Source organism: Parasteatoda tepidariorum, chromosome 12 (assembly GCF_982258835.1).
Source record: "Parasteatoda tepidariorum strain Cologne lab strain chromosome 12, Ptep-v5.0, whole genome shotgun sequence".
Classification (NCBI taxonomy): Eukaryota; Metazoa; Arthropoda; class Arachnida; order Araneae; family Theridiidae; genus Parasteatoda; species Parasteatoda tepidariorum.
Genome location: NC_141766.1, coordinates 37,176,155 through 37,191,899, shown reverse-complemented (window position 1 = coordinate 37,191,899; position 15,745 = coordinate 37,176,155). Strand labels below are relative to the sequence as shown.

The following is a 15,745-nucleotide window of genomic DNA, read 5'->3' as shown; positions in this document are numbered from 1 at the left end:
AAGAATGCATGATTTACTTCTAACAAGAAAGTTATAAATTGTTTTATTGCAAAACAAGTTTTAGATTGTTACATAAAAATTTAAACTTACCCAATTTAAAGAGCCCAGACTTTTTGTTATTAATGTCTATTAGAAAAAAAAATTCAAACTTAGATGACTTTCTTTTTTAAGAAAGGTAAATAACTGGCTCCGTCTCTAGTGGTACATGAATATTCGATGATAAACAAACTTACTATTTTTAAGGTCCTTAATTTTTTCAAAAAAATGTTCTTAAAAGTCCTTTAGTTTTCTTAAAAGAGTAGAAACCTTGAAAAATCAGTTGATTTAACTCAATTTTTTTCATTATTTCTAGATGCTGCGGCAATATATGAAACACTTTTCTAAAGTTTTAAATGAAAACAGCTTTAAAACTGTTTTCAAATCAAATACAATTTTTAGCTGCACAGGAAGCATAATCATTGCCAATATGTAATAAACAATGGAAAAAGAAGATAAATATATGAAACCAAAAAAATATTGCGACCCCAACATATTCTATACAAATTGTCTTCAAAATAAATGTTCCCTCTGGGCACTATGTGTGAAAAAATTCCATAATAGTTGTAAAACATTGCGCCTTTTCCATTCAAGTTGGACCTAAACGTTTTTAAAATTTGATCTGATCAGTTAAGCAATTTTCTAGTGGGTCCTGATTTCCAAGAAACACAGTTACAACTCAATTTCCCTTTCTCTTTAAAAAGGCGTTAATTATCTTGACATTGACCGAAATGAACAAGTCAAGGAAAGATTTGAATAAGAAGGAAAGATGGAAGAACTACAAAGCAATTTATTGTTTTGATTTTTACCAATTTTGGCTAAACTTGATTAAAGATTATAAAATCTGTTAGCTTTAACAATACATTTAGGGAGGGGTACCATCTGACCTGTACTGTTTGCACACTAAAGAATTACACAAAATTGGCTCTGAATGAAGTAATTTTTTTCAAAAAGTTTAAGCTTATCATTTTTCTTAAATTAGTGCTGATAAAGCTGTATTAATTTTATAATATATTCATTTACTCCAGTTGAATATTAAAATGTAAGATAGAAATTAATAATAATTGCCATCAAAATGTTACACAGAAATAAATATTGTCGCAATATTAAGTATGCTTATGTTTCAGAATTTATCATTGCAAAGTTGAAATATCATTTTGCATAAAAATATTTTTCCCTCTTTTGTTCTTCTGGTCTTAGGGTGGGGTGTTGACTTTCAAGATCCTCTTGGTTTCAATCATTCTGCTGGAAGGACCCCAGTTTGTACAACCAAAAACTTGTTAACTCCAAATTTAATGCACATTATCATGCCACATTATTCAGCATGTTTTTGTTTCCCAATTCATTATTGCAAGAGTGAAGTATCATTTCGGATAGAAGTGCTTTTCCTTCTTCCATTTTTAAGCTAAGGGGAGCAAATTAAAGCCCCTTGGTTCTAATCATTTTGAACATGGGGCCTGGTTTTTACAATCAAAAGATTAACTCAGAATTTAATGCAAATTATGCCGCAATATTAAGTTTGTTTATGATTCATAATTCATCATTGTGAAGTTTAAATATCATTTTGTGTAGAAGTATTTTTCCTTCCATTTGAGGGGAGGAGTCTCAAGAGCCCCTTGGTTGACAATAGTTGGCAGGTGGGGCCTGGGTTAGTACAATCAAAAATTTGTTTACTCTTAATTTTATTCTGCAATTGTATGTTTGTTTGTTTTATGTTTTTTTGTGTGCATGTCTTCTGTTGTTTCATAATTCATCATTGTGAAGATGAAGTAGCATTTTGTATAGAATATTTTTGCCATTTTTAGAGGGGGCTGATTAGTAAGAGACCCCTTGGTCTCACAATTTGGTAGTTCAGTCTCCAGTTTGTACACTCAAAAGTTTGTAAACTCAAAATTTCATTCTCATGCATTAGGCTGAAGATACAGTTCCTATAATTATTTCAATTGTGACACACTTGGTAGCTTCAGATTTAATCATTAAATAAAATTCTAGATTAATATTTTATTTATAATTCCTATAATAAAATAAATTACAACAAAGTATTTTATAAAACTATATAAGCTTTTTTTTTCTTTGTTCAAAAGGAAATGGATTTATAGCGACATGGTTTTTTACCTGCAAGGAAAGCGCATCCCTTTGGCTTAGTCCTAGAGGCAATCCCTTTTTCAGGTCTATGGCCTGTCCAACCCTTACTTGTGGTGTAAAGTAAGTCTTGTAAGCCACCCCAATTTACTCCTGCAGGCTTTTTTTTAAAAGTTGTAGTTGCCACCACACTAACTCTGCATATTATACCAATATTACTCCTCTATTATATCCATGTATTCCATGTGACTATATTTAGTCATATGAAATTAAAAGCATTTCTAATAAATGTCTTACATTATCATTTAGTTGCATTCAACGATCATTTTGACTTTAAAAATTCTTATCCTCTTCAATGTACTTTGATTGAATAATGCTTTGACGGATTTTGATCACACTTTAGTTTTATACTAATTTCTGAAATCAAACATATTTTTTAATTCATTTTGATAAATATCAAAATTCTATTCCTCAAGATCCATTCTACCAATTTTGTTCCAGTTTTATACGACATAATTTAAAATGACATAGTTGACATATAAATGTTGACATAATGACATATAAAATTACATACTTTAAAATGACTTAAAAAAATTTTATACCTTGAAATCATAAATATTTTGACCCCTATTAAATATAATTATAAAAAAAAATTTAACATAGAATAATTATCCTATATTTTTAATTGTTTGCAAAAAAATTTTGATTTGCTTAAAAATTCTCCAGATACAGCAAAGTAAGCAAAAAGTAAAATTAACATTAAAGAACTCAAACTTTATAGACCACTATCCTGACTAATCAATTTGAATTATATTTTCTAGATAGCAGCTACCTCTCATATTTTGATATTCAAAAATTCAAATCCATCAGAAAAAAAGTTATGTTCGAGTCTAATTCTGTTACTTAATTAATAGTTAGAACTTACTATTTATCATGTTTAAGGTTTCCCTTTTGAACCATTATAGTTTATACTTTGTTCATATAAATCCAATCATTAGAACATAAGTTATTCAGGGTGATATTTTTTATTTTGCGTGATGTAACAATCATATATACCATAGTTATGTATATACCTCATATATACTCTTTTTGAAGGTATATTCTTGATGTAACCACAGTTTGGTTTGCCAATAGCAATACTCAACATTAATATTAACCTTGAAATAAATATTGTAAGATATCAACTTACAAAATTTGAATTACGAAAGTTGCAGATGATAAGGAAAGGAATTAAAAAATAATGGCCATTATATTCAAAGACCCTAGCAATTTCAGAAATTAAAAAAATTAAGTTAAATCTTTTTTTTTTTTGTTCAATTGCATAGGTCACTATTACATATATCTCAAGATTTTACTCATAAATCTGGTGAAGAGTTTTATTTAAATTTTTTGTTATTATGTGCACTATTTCTTTTATTTTTATCTAATCTTGGCTATTGCTGTAAAACATAACAATTAAAGTTTTTAACCCACATAAGCTGTGGCATATCTTCTGAAATTATGTAGTAATTTATTTTTTTATCAACATTTTAGTTCAAATATATCAAATCAAATAGAATTGAACTTAAAGCTTTATTTTTTTTTCATAAAAATTTAATTTTATTTTGTGTTTGGCTATAATATATTATTCTTTTTAAATTTACCAAAACAGTTATTACAAAAAAAGTTTATAGTTTTTCTTAATTTTTCAAAGCTTTGACATGTCTATAAGTAATAAATAATCAAATAATTGAAAATATATTATTTATCTGTCTATATCTTTTTATCAATGTTTTCTACTAAAAAATTTGTGTTTTGAATCTGTTGTTGATCTATGCATACCTGTATCTCTTTAGGTGAAAAAATATTTTAAATCAAACAGAAGGAGAAAAATTCTAGAGGCATCTGGTTATCCAATATGTGGTTTTCTGAGGACTTCTGTTAACTTGAATGAAGCACACAGAAACATTCCTCAACATAAGGCACTCCTAGTATGTTTGAAAATGTTTTTAAGTTTTGTTTTTAATTTTTAAGTTTTTTTACCTTATATGTACCTTTATGCATGATGATATTATCAGGGTTGCCACAGGCTACTTAAATGCGACTATTAGCTACTATTTTTGGCCTGAGGCAACTATGGCAACCTTTTTTGCCTGAAAAAGCTAAAAAAGAGCAACTATTTTGATAAAAAGGAGACTATTGCAAGACTTTTCTGTACTCATAGCAATGTTTTTTAAGCATAAACTGGATGCGCAATCTGCGGCCTGCAAGAGCTTCTGAACACAATGAATTTTTTTCTTAAAGAAATACAAATTTGAGTCATCACTTTTTAATGTGCTCAATCTCCACAAATTCCATTGTAAGTCTAAGTGATATTTTGTTTCTCAATCGTCTTTTCAACGTTTATTGCTACGAAATTTTGCATGATTTTTAAAAAAAATTTAATTCGATATTGCAATGCAACAATTTCGAATTTGAGTAATCTCTTTACACGCATTTATATGCATATATGCATATTTGCTGAATCAATTATTAATAAAATGAAAAATTTTTTTGAAAAACTATGTTTTTTTTTAATAAAAAATTATTTTTCTGAAATAATTCTTGTAGTTACAAGTTAAATAATTTAATTTTCTCAAATTTAAAATTTTTTTTATATAAAAATTTAGTGCTAGAACACTAACGTTTATATAAAAATTATCATAGTGCCTACCAATTGACTAAATAGATAATGTTATATGATAATTAAGTCGTTCAATAAAGTTTTAGTCATATTATTGAAATTTTTTTTCTTATTTAGGCAACTATATTCATAGTTTTCGGCAACTATTTTCATGCTTTAGGCTACTAAAAGCAACTATTTTGTTAATTTTTTCCTATGTGTCTTCCAACCCTGTGTTATGAGCTTCAGCGGAAGCATAATTATAAATATGCCTGAGCCAAATCTATCTTAGCATAATAGCCTCCTCCTTTAAGATTCTAAAGAAGATAATTTACCATGGTAATTGGATAAGGTTGTTCACTCATTGCTTTGTTTAATGTGATTTTATAATCTCCGCACTCACCTGATGATTTAATCACTGGTACAATCTGTGTTGACCATTTTGGATTAGAGATTTCTTCAATTACTCATTCACTTTGAAGTTTTGCTAGGGTAGCTTCAATTTTGGGCCTCATTGCCAAAGGCATGCTTCTTGCTTTACATCTGACAGGCGCAATATCCAAATTTATGGGAAGCGATACTGGATTACCCGTATAGGAACCCAATTTATTATCAAAAATATCATCGAATTAAAATAACTCCCATTCTAATTTCATTTATGTTATTGAAGTTTCAAAAGGTTTAAGCCAAGAATCCCCCAAAATATTCTTACACTGATCATTTGAAATTAACAATTCTAACTTTGATTTGAAAAAGTTATACACAACTTCAACTTTACAAACACCAGCTTGTAAAATCCCATTTTTAGAAAAATTTTGCAGTTTTATGGAAATTGCTTTGATCAAAGGTTTTGTTAGACAAATAGAAGTTAAAAGGTATGAGGTTCGATTTTCGGTCGTTGATCTCATGCATTCAACTTGCGTCGGTGACGTCATGGTCTGCGGGTATCGGCCAGTTTATTCGCATTTGCTGTTGGTCGTTCTTGCGTGGATCATGACGTCACCCCTTATGTGTATTTAATCTTCTGTTGAAGCAGATCATTTTGTATTCTTTCTTTTCGTCACTCTGTGACATTCTTTATTACTAATGTTTTTAAATAAACTCATTTCTTCTTTTTTTTGAGTTGTACAGGTATGATATTCTGAGAGAATCTCGCTGTCAGGTTTCTCAGAAAGGAAAACTTTATTCAAAGAAATAATCAAATAATAAAAACCCGAATCAATTTCCATTTCTAATTTTTCCTTATCAACCTCAATGATTACATTTTTCTTAAACGGAGATTGAGAACTTAAGACATTCAAATACTCGGGTTAAATTTCTATTTCATTAGCACACTGTTTTTCAAATAAATTTTTTACCAACAAACTCTTACAATGTGACCCTTAGGACCACATGAATAGTATATTGTATTTTTGAATTTACGTGTTGAATGTTTAAGTTTACCCCCGCAGCCAAAACACATTATAGAATTTGCAATTTGCTACTACCTGAAGCATTAGAATTTTGTTTACTAGATTGTGCAGTATTTCTTTTGTTACAACAACCAGTGTTTTCATCACAGAAAAAAAAAGGGTGAGAATTTCTCACTCTTTCTCAAGAACAGGGTGAGATTTCAAAAAGTTAAGTGAGATTTCTAAAAATTAAAAAAAAAGAAAAACACAAAGAGACTTGGAAAAAAAATCATTTCTTTAATTATAATACATTTTTAACATCTTCTAATTTTTAAAGCGTTGAATATTTTTGCTGCATATCATATGGAAAATGTTCTACATCTACTTTTTCATCAGCTATTCTTATTAGGTTGCTCAAATGCATATTTGTTTCGTTTTGATCGTTTCTGCCCACATTTGTTTCATTTTCATTTGTCCGTTTCGGAGTAGAAGATATTGCCTTTACAAGGTATTTGTCTATCTTACATTAATGCGCAAAAAATTTGAACGTCTGACATGAAGAAACCTTACCTACGGTAAACACGTGGTTGCAGAGAAATGCGTTCTGAAAGAGGTTCCGTGATTCCGAGAGATGGTGTTCTGTTGTTCTTAAAAGTTCTGAACAATACTGGTAAATAGGGAAACTAGATAATGGGGCAGATGTTGAAAATATGTAATGAAAGATTCAGGGAAAAAGTGAAACGGATTTTATTCTAAATGGCGCGATGAGAAATTTTTTTCAAAATGCGAGAAATTCGCGAATTTTGAAATTGGTTTATAGAATGCGCGAATTTCTCGCGGTAATCATTTTTTAATGCGAGAAAAGAAAAAAATATGCGAGATTCTCGCTCTGTAGTGAAAACACTGCAACAACATACAAAATGAATTAAATCCAAATTTTCGGAATTAGAAGAATTTTGGGTATGAATATGCTTTGATTGTGAAGCCGCAACCTCAGATGCTACGACGACAGACATTGCATTTTCAAGTGTTAAGTTCCATTCAGCCAACAATCTTCTTTCAGGGCTGATTGTGCTCCGGAAAAATTCCGGATTTTTCTCTAACATTGATCCGGAATTTTCCGGAGATCGAAGGTCCAAAAGTTTCAAAAAATCATTGATCACAGAAGTTTCCGGAAATCAAATTTTCGAAGGTGGAACTTAAAAACACAGTTTATTTTATTTGTTTGTAAGGGAGAGTCAGAGAGATACTTTATAAGCTTATATTCATGATTAATATTCATTTTTTATCAGTAAATAGTTGTTATAATCATAAACTCAAAAAAGAGAGACATATTTGTAAATTTTAATTACTTCTCTAGGTCATCATAGGTATGTGTAAAATTTTAAATATATTTTAAGTAACCTAGGAAATATTGAGAAAAAGAAGAAAAAAAACTTGTTTAAATTTTTTTTCAATTCAAATTTTTTTTTTTTTTTTAACTCAAGAAATTTTCCGGAATTTTGACTTGGGCTCACAATCACCCCTGTTCTTTGAAAATCACGAAGTTCGCAGACTGATTGATCTCATAATCATTCTGACAAGGTATCTCTGAAATTACAATCTTCGGCAAGCTTGCTTCAGCAAGCTTTTATGAAACTTAAAACGCCGAAATATTTCCAAAGAATTAGTACAAAAATGTTCTTTCAAAAGCCTAATCAAATCCTGAAATTTAAATGTTGTAACCTCTTTTGTGTAATTCGAACTAAAGTTCAAATTATAGACAATGTTTTAATTGTACAAACAGCTAAAAGATTCGCACGCTTTTTATTTTCATCTATAATAGAATTAGCTTCTAAAAAATAAGTAATATGATCAGCATATAATGTGAATGAATTTGAAGTATCAAATTCCTGAATAGAGCTTACCATTGCCATCTGAGTGCGAAATTTAACTTAAGCAAGAAGAAAATATTGCAAATTGTAAAAGCCCATTTAAACATTTAAAAACACCTATCAAAAGCATTAAATAATACCGGTGTTAGGATCATGTAAGAAATATACATGGCCAGCACTCTTTAAGAAATTGCATCTTCACGGAAATTCAATTAAAGTTGAACTTCTGCATGCCGTGTGGAGTAGGATCCCATTTTTCGTTGCCACATATTAGACTATGTGAAGTATTAGACGGCGAAGTATTCCAATTACGAATCATGATAACTTAAAATATATTTTATTAACCAACAGAACATAACAAATAGCATGCTAGCATTAAGTAATTAGTGATGAACAACTATTAGTAACATTTTCATATACTCTCTGGATTGGTGAGACTGCATCGCTGTTCCACAACTGCAGATTGTCGTCATTGATTTGTTAATAATGATGGAAAGTGACGTCAGCTGACTTCACAACAAAATGTAAAAGTAATGTTCAAAATCAATAAAATCTTTAGTTATTATAATGTATCAATTTATTATCACTATGTTATCTCGTATATTTATTCTAATTGTGTCACATTTATACCATTAAAAGTGCACAAACTGGCAAACTGCTAACAAGTATGAAGTTTTTTTCTATTTGCAATTTCTGGGAGAGGTGCTAAGCGTAAAAAAGTTTAAGTACTACTCTGATTTGTTATATTAATATTTTTATTCTTTTCACTAATATTTGAAATTAATGAGTATTGTTATCTTTATTTGATAATATAGCATTTTGGAGGCTTAGTACCAGACATCAGTACTAAAGATATAACCGTGCCAGATGAAAACAATATTTGGTCACCTGTTTGTGAAAATTTCATGGTGTATCAAGAGGAAGCGATGTATAAATTTTCTGATAATTTGATTCATGTAAGTGGATTTGAAAAACAAAATGGCTTATGTATCTTTGAAAAAAAAAATTTTTTTGTTTAAAATATAATTTTTTTTCTTTTGTTAAAAAAATTTCTTAAAAAAAATGATCAAATGGGAAAAAATCATTTATGCTTAACAATAATTTTTACAGTCTGTCAAAAGCCCTTAACTATTTTTGATCTAATCTATACTGTATCAGAAAATAAGGCAAAATAAAATAAAAATTTAAGTTAATATTTGTATCTATCCACTTTTAGAATTTTGTAAACAACCTTAAACTAAAGCTATTAAATTATAATCTATTTTAACTTTGTAATTTAAAATTAAATAATTTAAAATTTTTACATTGTTGTGGCGTTTTTGAATAATTTTAAATAAAGGATAAATAGAAGTATTACTTTTAACTAGTAACATTTTATTATTTAAACAATTTAAGAACTAACATAGGTATATTGAACAAAAATTTAACAATTAACAGGACTATTTTAGAATTAGAATATACAATTAATTCAACTTATTTATACATTAATTCTTACGGGCTTTTTAGAATAGATGGAGAGAGACTCACCAAGTTTAGTCATGGTTCGGCCTTTTGTCACTTAGGCTGATTGCTTTTGAACCCTTTCCTTCGGCTGCTTTTATATCGTATTTTTTGGGTGATAAAAAGTTACAAATCCGAGGAAAGGTCAAGTTCTAAAGTCATTGTTGTTTTCGAGTTTGTCCCGTGATGGGTCAATCACATGATGGGGGTGACATTGTAAGATTTAAACCTAATCGTTTATTTGAATTACTTTATCCGTATTTAACTTACTATTTGCCGATGGAGATTTCCCACAGTAGTTTTATTTAATCGAAGACTCTGAAATGTTCTAGAAATCTAATCTTAGCCCTTTTTCTTGATTTTAATTTTGAGTGACGATAAGCGTCACATCTTCCTCAAAAGCCGAGAAAAAAAAATAATTCTTGCTTAACCAGTTAAACTCATAAGAAAGTCTCTCTCTTATTTAACACATAACATAGTTTTCATTGTTTTTAAAACTTTAAGTAAACAATCATCATAAACACGATTAAAGTGAAGTACAAAGCAATATAAATAATATGCAAGAAAAAAAATTATAACATATACATAACAATAGAATACACCTGAAGATCTTGCATTCATAGGAATAAAATATTATTTAGACGAAAGATTTTCCCAAATTTGACAGAAGAATCCTAACATTGTAGATGATACGTACATTGTGCAAAATAAATTGGTAATTTATAATTAGTATTTCATTTTATACAAAATTTGCACATTATATATATATATATAAGAAAATAATTTGTATTCAAAAGAGTTAAAATATATAGGATTTAAAGAAATGTTGTTTGATGAAAAGGAAAGGATAGTTCGATACGTTCTAAGAAACTTAGGTATCGTGATATTCCATTAAAAAAAATCTTTTCGCAAAAAAATATACAATATATATATATAGGAAAAATAAAAATATTTAAAAAAAAAAAAAGATATCCAAAATAATAGAAAATAAAATTTACATTTCATCTCCTACAACAAGTAATGCAAGTTGAGATGATGGTAATGCTTAAACAAATAATAATAAGAAAAGCTCCAAGCATTTTGAAACCAAAAAATACATTACTCAATGTAGAAAAAGATAAAAAATTAAAGAAACCTGAGCCAGAAGAATCAGAGCTGGTTATCGCTTTAGTGTATGAGGAATTAAAATTTAAGAGATTTATACTAGGCTCAGTTAAACAAAATGAAAGAAGTTTGCAATGCTTCATTTCTCTTGCTACAAGGCATAATTTTTCCTCATAACATTTTTGTTCAGCCTGAAATTTAATAACGAATTCCCGTGGCTCAGTCTCCAATACAAATGATTGAGTGTATAAAACAATATTTTGAAGTTCAACAGATACTGTTCCAGCTTGGCAACTGGAATGAGCAGTAAACTTCAGCTCACTTAAAATCTGGCAAGAATAACCAGGGGCTTGTCCAGGCCGAATTTACTACCGTTTAGCGGTACCTTCACAAATTCAATTTTAGGTAAAACGGTAGTTTCACAAATTCAACTTTAGGAAAAACGGTAGTTTCACAAAATACTTTTTCTTGACATTTTATTTTTGTATCCCTTAAGAAACGATAAATCTATATTTTAACCATGTTTTTGTATTGATTTTTTAATATAATTTTTAATTTTTCACACATTATGTCTAAATTTTCACAAAATAGGTACCTTTCACAAAAACCTAGACAGACCCCTGATAACAGCCTTTTGCCGTTACCTCACTTTCCATAATTTTGGGACAAATTTGTGACGCGTGTAGCATTATCTTGTAATCACTAAAACTAATGGAGAGTTTAACAGCTGCAGTTGCCAAGAGTTGTGATACTAGGGAACCCTTGCTCATAGAAAATAAGTGCAAGTCTCTGGCCAGTGGAAGGGCTTTTTCCTTTGAGCCAGTTATCAGGGTAAGGCCATCTGGTTTCCTTGTACATCTCAATGTTGTCTCGAAGAAATCACACTTAGTGATGTCGGGATCAAATATGAAACTTTTGGTGAAGCTTTCATTGTCCTAAATCTGACCCACTAAACCAGCCATAGGAACATGTTGAGGGCTAGCTGGCATCAGATAAGCCTCTGATGGATTTCCAACGAGGGAGTCAGAAATATGAAGTTGTGGTTGATTTAGCCAACCTTGAAAGCTATAAGTTCGGTAGGTAATACAACGTTGAGATCCTCTTGATACTGTTAGGTTGTGCTGTACAAAGGCAGCAAATTCCAGAAGTTGTCTTGATCTTCTCCCTGCGTGAGGTTTCCGATATAAACATATATCGAAAGAAACTATGGTAGTATTGGAAACCCAACGATTTGGCTTCAAAATGAAGTAGTTCGTATTTAACTTTCTTTATATCACATTTGCAAGAAGCTTTATTGTTGCAAGGATATACGGAACAAAATTCAGCTGTTCCCGTACAATTTTTAGAGCAGTCACAAAGGAAGTCCATTGAATCACCTCTGTTTACATCAGTTTCTGAACAATAGAAAGAGGTCATTTTACCTCGATTGGTTGTAGGTCTGTCTATCAAATGAGTTGGAAGTCTAAATGTTTCGTCTTGTTGAAGTAGTAAAGACCTTGACGACACTACACAATTTTGACAGGATGTTCTTATGCAAGCGTCGGATGGCAAATCCAAGTTCTCGATTTCTACTGAATTCATCGTAGTGCATTTTTGTTTTGCTTCATTTAGCCTGCACACCTGAACATCGTGTGCACTTACATAAGCAAATGAGAAATAGATAAGTAGAATGGTTGGAATAAACAAGGAAAGTTCTCTCCATCTACTCAATAAACTATTATAAAGTTCTAGTACTTAAGAGTTTTTTTTTCTCTTCCACTCATTCAATACTAATCAAGTATTTAAAAATTTTGTTTCAAGAAATGACAAAAGATCATTTAACTTATTTGAGTATGAATGAACTCATTTAATTTTACACATTAACTATTCCTTATTTGCTCTAAATATAAATATTTCATTTCGATTACTCGTAGTATTTATGAATTAGTATCGATACTCATTATCATTTGATCCAGTTAATTTCAGTATTTGTGCTCATTTTAATTAATTGTATACCACCAAGAATGGTATAGTACAGTATACTTGCTTTATTCATACATATTGTACATAAATATAAATTATTTATATACCTATTTTAGAAGTAAAATTTACAAATATTATATAATTGAGAGAGAAAAAAAAAGATTTTTTATTTTTTTATTTTTACTTATTTAGTATAATTATTTATTAGTATTATTATATCCAAAGTGTTTTTTTTTTTGTTTGTTTGTTCTCTTTATTCCCTACTTATTTAGTTGACACATATTCGTCTCCAATTGTTTAGTCAACGTAACAAAGTTTTATAGCGCCTGCGCAAAACATTGTATTGACGCGACGAAACAATAAGTGACTAGATCAATTCCTCAAAAGGAGCCGCGGATTCCCATTCAAGAAATGATCCGAAATATCTATATGAACATTGACTAAAAAAAAAAAAAGAATAAAGAGAGGAGGAAAAAAAAAATTTTTTTTTTTTATTGCTAATAATTTGTATAAGATTGATTATAAAATATACGCGTTTGTTGAGGATAAAGCGTTATATTATTGATACTTGGGTCCCCTTCAGTTTGCAAATCATTCGAAAGCTTGGCAGATAAGGCATCGGCTACTTTCTCTAAAATTCCCTTATCTGGGTTTGAGTTATCAGAGTTCATTGCCCAACCAAGAATTTTACTTGAAAGCGAATTATTATCGGAGGATTGTTTTTGAGATGTTCGAATTTCTGACTTATTTACCTGAATTGATGCTGCATTTTTCTCAGGTCTACGCCGAAGGTTGTATCTCGGTGCTGGTGAATCTACCAATGATATCGGAGAATCATTAGTTCCCTCAACTTGCCGTGTATGACTTTTTACTAAAGATGATTGAGAATTTTGAGTAGATTGTTGTTGCGATAGTGATTCCGTTGTATCAATACGCTTGTGTGATAATGACTTTTTTGGACGGTATGTTGTATATGGAATATAATCATCCCCATCATCTTCAATATCATAAGGAAATGAAGCATCCTTACACTTTTCGTCATTTATTTTTAATACATGTGTCTGAGAAGAAATAGTGGCGTTCGGTACATTCGTAGTGGTTATTTGAGGAATTTCTAAATCTGGTCTGCGTTGTGTATATGAAAAAATTCTATCAATGTGTACCTTAGTTGGTTTCTTATATGGTTTGTTTACATCTTGAATTGTATAATTTAGATCAGAATGTTTTTCAATAATTCTGTAAGGTCCTGAAAATTTTTTAGCAAATGCTCTACCTGTCAATTGATTTGATGTTGGTGTATATAAATATGCTTTTTGACCTAAATGATACGTTTTAAGGTGAGCGTGTCTGTCTCGAATGCGTTCACATTGTCAAAATAATAAACCAATTTTCATTAACCAAGAAACCAAACTTTTATGAAAGTTTGGTAACTAACTTAATTTTGAGTTTCTGAAAATATATTATTAAAAAAAAACTACAAAAAAGGGGACGACAATCAGTTCCTAAACACGATAGTTTTAAAACAATAAATCATTGTCTCTCATGAAGTATTGCATTATGACTTTTTATTAATGTCTGTTTCCTTTTAAATAATTTCTTTGGATCAAATGAAATATTTTTAGCTGAAAGTATAAATATGTAGTTATAATTTTAAAATAAAGACTAAGCAAATATAAGTCAATTAAATTTCTTTAAATAAATTTCAAATGAGCCCAAAAAATAAAATTTTTATCAGAATTCAAGTAGCCGCAAATTTGTAGCTGTCCTAGGGTCTCAATTCTTGTTACGAAGGCCCTGCAAACAATCAATATTAAAATTAATAAAGTTCTTGAATTTGTATAGATTTTATTAAACTTTTGAACTGTATTCCCAACCATGTCTTAAGTGTGTAGCTTTATAAAAAGAGTTTCCTTTTTATTTTTTTTAGTTATTCAAACTAAAAAATGCATATCTAAAAAAAGACTTAATTGTAGCTAAGTAGCTATTTAAAATAGGTGAGAAAATTTTAATTTCTTAAATGTGCCTACCAGTTCATTTCATTTTACTATTAAAAAAAATATTAATTCTAGGGAAAAAACAGTTATTCTAGAAAATGCCTGATCAAAACTAAGTAATTATTTTAGAAAACTGAAAAAAAGGGATACGCATCTTTAACTCTCAGAAGCATTCAGTGTGAAGCTAAGCTAAGTAGTTTCAAACAAAACATGCATGTCGGACTGGCTAAGTGTTGTGACAATTAAATAAATGACAATTATGTATGTTTTATATATAAAATAGTAGTAATATGATATTTTAGAGAACACAGACATTAAAAACTGAGACTTCAAATTATATTATTGTACATCAATAGTTGCCAGTGAAATTTACTTCTGCGTTTTATGCTTATGTTAACTTTAAAAGTAAGCAATTTAAATTGAGTTTCACAGCATTATTCTCCTTTCTGAAAGAAAAAAATTGTAATCTATATAAAGTTGGTATTTAGCAAAAAACTGTACACATCTTCCAAATATATAATTAATTAAAAACATCTAAATAGCATGAATTACAAGAAAGGAACATAAAAAAAGATAAGTAAATATCAAAAACAGAAGTTACTCATCATTTATATTGTATAAATGAGTCTAGCCCTCTGAATGAATAAATAAATGTCAATATTTTTTATGATTTGAAAAAATTTATTATGTCCGCATATAATGGCTTAAAATACTGTTATATCTTTCTGGAATCAATTTCAGATAAGTCATTTCTTCTTTTTTTTTTCATTTCTCTTTTTGTTCATATTTCCTGTTGGTTACTTTATTTTAATTTTTCACAAATGCTCTTTACAGGAGAGTCAAGACCTGCTAAAAGAATCTTTAAATATTTATGACTATTTCGAGGATGTCTCTTTTCCTAATACAGCAGAAGAACTTAAAAAATTTATGACCTGGCTTGATGATCTAGAAGGTTTGTTTACTCCTTTCAATAGATAATATTTTATTCCTAGCTCCAGTATCCTAGTATCATATACTCTATTTATACTTACTTACTTGATCTATAAAGCTTATATCTGTTATAAGCTATTCAGCTAATAATTATGCATTCATGTCCAAAAGTTTAGAAATAAACACATTTTTGTCCAGCAACTCAAGAAAAGGTTAATAAATTCTCGTGAA

The 15,745-nt window shown here is 29.3% G+C and overlaps 1 protein-coding gene across 21 annotated transcripts in view; it reads left to right on the top strand.

The window, feature by feature from the left end:
* Positions 1-15,745, top strand: part of LOC107437513 (uncharacterized) — a 171,602-nt gene that overhangs the window by 128,456 nt on the left and 27,401 nt on the right. For all 21 annotated transcript variants that reach the window (XR_015430729.1, XM_087155689.1, XM_087155690.1 and 18 more), the window contains 3 exons: positions 3,954-4,088; positions 8,840-8,980; positions 15,419-15,536. Coding sequence is in view for 20 of the 21 variants with exons in the window: in XM_087155689.1 (XP_087011815.1) it covers positions 3,954-4,088; positions 8,840-8,980; positions 15,419-15,536 (394 nt within the window). In the remaining variant the exon portion in view is untranslated. The remainder of the gene's footprint in view (positions 1-3,953; positions 4,089-8,839; positions 8,981-15,418; positions 15,537-15,745) is intronic.